The sequence below is a fragment of the Anarrhichthys ocellatus genome, unplaced genomic scaffold (assembly GCF_004355925.1).
Source record: "Anarrhichthys ocellatus isolate YVR2014 unplaced genomic scaffold, GSC_Weel_1.0 scaffold2520, whole genome shotgun sequence".
In the NCBI taxonomy this organism is placed as follows: domain Eukaryota; kingdom Metazoa; phylum Chordata; class Actinopteri; order Perciformes; family Anarhichadidae; genus Anarrhichthys; species Anarrhichthys ocellatus.
In genome coordinates this window covers 1-4815 of record NW_022282494.1, presented here as the reverse complement: position 1 = coordinate 4815, position 4815 = coordinate 1, and the positions used below count along the sequence as shown (strand labels likewise).

At 46.2% G+C, this 4815-nt stretch overlaps 1 protein-coding gene across 1 annotated transcript; it reads right to left on the bottom strand.

The window, feature by feature from the left end:
• Positions 1 to 1814: 1814 nt before the first annotated feature.
• rtca (RNA 3'-terminal phosphate cyclase) lies at positions 1815 to 4801 on the bottom strand (the record flags this gene model as incomplete). Its single annotated transcript, XM_031840255.1, has 6 exons — positions 1815 to 1973; positions 2108 to 2212; positions 2295 to 2389; positions 2488 to 2546; positions 4384 to 4505; positions 4610 to 4801. Coding segments are annotated over 6 exons (672 nt in total), but the record flags the coding sequence as incomplete, so codon positions are not given.
• Between the last annotated feature and the right edge of the window lie 14 nt (positions 4802 to 4815).

The following is a 4815-nucleotide window of genomic DNA, read 5'->3' as shown; positions in this document are numbered from 1 at the left end:
GGCTGGTTCAGGTTTATAGTGAGGGCTGGTTCAGGTTTATAGTTAGGACTGGTTCAGGTCTATAGTTAGGGCTGGTTCAGGTTTATAGTGAGGGCTGGTTCAGGTTTATAGTGAGGGCTGGTTCAGGTTTATAGTTAGGGCTGGTTCAGGTTTATAGTTAGGGCTGGCTCAGGTTTATAGTTAGAGCTGGTTCAGGTTTATAGTTAGAGCTGGTTCAGGTTTATAGTTAGGGCTGGTTCAGGTTTATAGTTAGAGCTGGTTCAGGTTTATAGTTAGGGCTGGCTCAGGTTTATAGTTAGGGCTGGCTCAGGTTTATAGTTAGAGCTGGTTCAGGTTTATAGTTAGGGCTGGTTCAGGTTTATAGTTAGGGCTGGTTCAGGTTTATAGTTAGAGCTGGTTCAGGTTTATAGTTAGGGCTGGTTCAGGTTTATAGTTAGGGCTGGTTCAGTTTTATAGTTAGGGCTGGCTCAGGTTTATAGTTAGGGCTGGCTCAGGTTTATAGTTAGGGCTGGCTCAGGTTTATAGTTAGGACTGGCTCAGGTTTATAGTGAGGGCTGGCTCAGGTTTGCCTTGGACCAGCCACTAGATAAGCTGCTATAGACCTAGACTCCTATTGACTTCTTAAGATAAACTGCGCTTCTCTCTCCTCTTCTATCTCTCCTTCTGTATGAATTCATGCACATATGAAGCAAAGTTAGTAATATTACTAACTTTGCTTCTAACCCTAACCCTCCCGTTCACTCCTCGCGTTAGACCCTCCCGTTCACTCCTCGCGTTAGACCCTCCCGTTCACTCCTCGCGTTAGACCCTCCCGTTCACTCCTCGCGTTAGACCCTCCCGTTCACTCTTCGCGTTAGACCCTCCCGTTCACTCTTCGCGTTAGACCCTCCCGTTCACTCCTCGCGTTAGTCCCTCCCGTTCACTCCTCACGTTAGACCCTCTCGTTCACTCCTCGCGTTAGACCCTCCCGTTCACTCCTCGCGTTAGACCCTCCCGTTCACTCCTCGCGTTAGACCCTCTCGTTCACTCCTCGCGTTCTCTTCTCACCCTCTGATGATGCCTCATTTCTGCCGGTGATGACGGGGAATACAGGGAACTGAACCAGGGCTTTATAGGATGCCAGTGGAACCGCCTTTAGATCAACTCTGATAAAACCAGAGCTGCTGGTGGACTTCACTCTCCTCTGGTACCAGTGAACATCCAGGGAACGGACATTGAGATCGTGAGATCTTATAAGTACCTCGGTGTTCACTTGAACAATAAACTGGACTGGACTGACCACACACACACACTTTACAAAAAGGGTCAGAGCAGACTCTCTGCTGAGGAGACTCAGGTCTTTTGGAGTGCAGGGAGCTCTCCTGAGGACCTTCTTCTTCTGTGGTGGCATCAGCCATCTTCTATGGAGTGGTCTGTTGGGGCAGCAGCATCTCGACAGCCGACAGGAACAGACTCAACAAACTCATCAAGAAGGCAGCAGTGTGCTAGGGTGTCCACTGGATACGGTGGAGGGAGACAGGAGGGTGATGGCTAAGCTATCATCCTCCTGTCTCCATATATCTCTCTCTCTCACTCACTCACTCACTCACTCACTCACACACTCACTCACTCACACACTCACACACTCACACACACACACACACACACACACACACACACACACACACACACACACACACACACACACACGATTCAAAAACAGAAACAGACATTTATTTATTACAGTTTTAATGAAACACCCTGAGAGACAGAAGCTGAAGGTTGGAGGGGGGGGGGGGGGGGGGGGGGGGGGGGGGGGGGGGGGGTGGGAGCAGGTGGAGAGTGTGTGTGTCTACAGGTGTGTGTGTCTATAGGTGTGTGTGTTCAGTGTGTGTCTACAGGTGTTTGTTAGCTGCTCCTGATCCTACACATTCGATGATGAACGTCTCGTTGCTGCTCAGTTCGTCCTCAGACTTTGTTATTGTGAACTTTGCCTGCAAATAGAAACAAACATTAATATCTACAGAATAAAATAGTACATATTCATACATATGTATATATGTATACACATACATATATACACGCACACACACGTATATTAGTGTGTCTATGACCCTCTGTCTCCTACCTGAGTCAGCTGCTCTGCGATGTGAATGGCGGTCTGTGTGTGCAGCGTCACGGGGCCGGTTCGAATCCGAGACGTTCCCTTTGCCAACGCCATGAAGATGATGAGCTGAGGAGGAAGAGGAGGGTTAGAGGACTTTGTATGAAACCGTACATCAGAGGGTCAGAGGAGGTCAGCAGGTGTGTCTCACCTGGTCCTGCAGGAACTCGTCCACACAGCCGTTGTGTCTGATGTTTCTCAGCAACATCTCAGCAGCTTCAATGCCAATTTTATCTACATACACACCTGAAACACACACACACACACGTCAGTATACAAGAGTCTACAGACCAGACTTCATGTACAAATGAAGACGTTTAAAGAGTTTCAGGTGACGTCCTCACCTTTCTTCCCCAGAGCTGAACCTGCAAACACACAACCTGTCGACGACTCTGCGATTATTCTGAAACAGACGGGAGAAGAACCAATCAGAGAGCTGTGAGGATGTGTTCACTGCACGTGGGAAACACCAAGTTTAAACATCCAGTTCTAACTCATACAGGCTCCGCCCTCTACGGGCAACACTCTCCTCCAATCACAAGAAGTGTAGACTGCCATTCATGGACGTAGTCATCACTCTTTGGTTTGTGACGTTTTGAAGCCTCCGGGTCGGCGATTTTGCCGTCGCCATCTTGTTTTTTTTAATCAACCTGTGAACCATTGAATGTGTTGTAACTCTGTTACGTTGTTCATTCTGTACACATGACATCGTCCATCCTGATAGAGCAGTGGTTCTCAACTGGTCTGGCTGCGGGACCCACCATCACCCCTTAATGACAAGCCGCGACCCAAATTATTTATTTATATATATATTCATTCATTCAAGAAGTCTAGCAGTAGTAACATCTCTGTGTAGTAAACAACTGTCAAATCAAATAAAGAAAGTACACATCAATTATATTTTAACAAATATTATTCAAATTTTTCAAATGTAACTGGATGGATTATAAATAATACATAGAAATACATGAATAAATGTTCTTCTCATTTCAAGTAAAATAATGGCTGGATTAATAAATAAATTACGTAACGAAATTCATTTTAGAAAAGTTATTTTCACTGAATTGCCCTGCAGCTTTAAACTCAGTTCATTCAGGGTGAAGTGAAAAATTCACAATATTATATTTTTCTCATCTTCTAAAAAGAGAAATGAGTGTTGGAAGAATTCACCTCCGAGTCTGTCCAGTCAGAGTCTAATGACTCTGGTCTCTCTGGACATCTTCTCTTTTGGAGATCGTTCTATGATTTGACTTTCACACTTCAACAGTCCTGCTCTGCTCTCTCTCTCCTCGTCTCTCTCCGTGTGTCACGGTGTGTGAACATTTCACTGAGTCAGGAAACTTGTCAGAATACCCATATTTGATTGGCTGAGCTGCATCACGTGATGTGATTCACCAACACATTGGTCTGTGTTTTTCCTGCACCGCTGAACAAGTGCTGTAAATGCTGGAATAATTCCGCTGCATAAAAAATGCCCTTCAAAATAAAATCACTTTTTTTTTTTTTGTCAGGCAAAGGCCCGCGACCCACTGAAGACGGGTTGAGAATCACTGTGATAGAGGATGATGATGAAGAGAATCCTCTGTTGCTCTCTACGGTCTCTCTTTTCTCCCTGTTAAAGGGTTTTTTGGGGAGTTGTTCCTGTTCTGATGCGACTGTCCTGGGACAGAGGATGTCGTATGTGTACAGACTGTAAAGCCCTCTGAGGCTAATTTGTAATTTTGGGCTATACAAAAATAAATTCAATTGAACAGGAAGTGACCATATCTGGACTGAGGAGTGACGTATACGTCTCTGGTAGAGACCTGTCAATCACTGTGTAGCCCCGCCCTAAAGCATCCCCTGCTTTATGGTCTGTGTGACTCTAAATGGACCATAGTTTACTAAATGAACATCATGCTGTATTGAAGAAGACTTGAAACTAGAGATTGAGACCATAAACTCATGTTTACAATGTTTACTGAGGTAATAAATCAAGAGAGAAGTAGAGTCATGTTCTCATAGACTTCTATACAACCAGAGGAGTCGCCCCCTGGTGGTCACTAGAGAGAATGCAGGAGGTTTCTTGGTTCGGTCCTGATTGGCCGACTATGCTCGTTCGTGATTGGAGGAGAAAACGACCCACAGAGCCCAGCAGAGGGCTCCGCCTGTGCTCATAGAACCAGGGTTACGATATCGTAACCTTCGTCACTGTTTTCACTTATAACCAGCGGTGATGTCATCAGGTGGGCGGGGCTTACATGATGCCGTTGCCGTTCCCACAGGCCTTCTCCTTCTCCTGCAGCGCCGGGATGTTGATGTACAGCTCTTTGATCTCCTTCCTGATGGTCCGAACAGCAGCCGATGACATGTCTTTAGCCAACTGAAGACACGAGAACAACCATCAGTACCATCAATACGATCAGTACGACATCACTTCCTGTCTGTGTAACAGTGGTAACTTTATTTTGAAGGGCAGGGCTTTACTTTGTAGGGCAGGACTCCAGCGACAAACGCCCGGCCATAGATCTTGGTGATGTTTCCTCTCTCTGTCATGATGACTGGCTGAAGCTCTTTGACCGGGTTCACCGTCACCATCACCTCCCCCCCACCTTTAGGGTAGTACCCTCTGAAACACACACACAGTGTCTCACACACACACACACACACAGTCTCACACACACACACACACA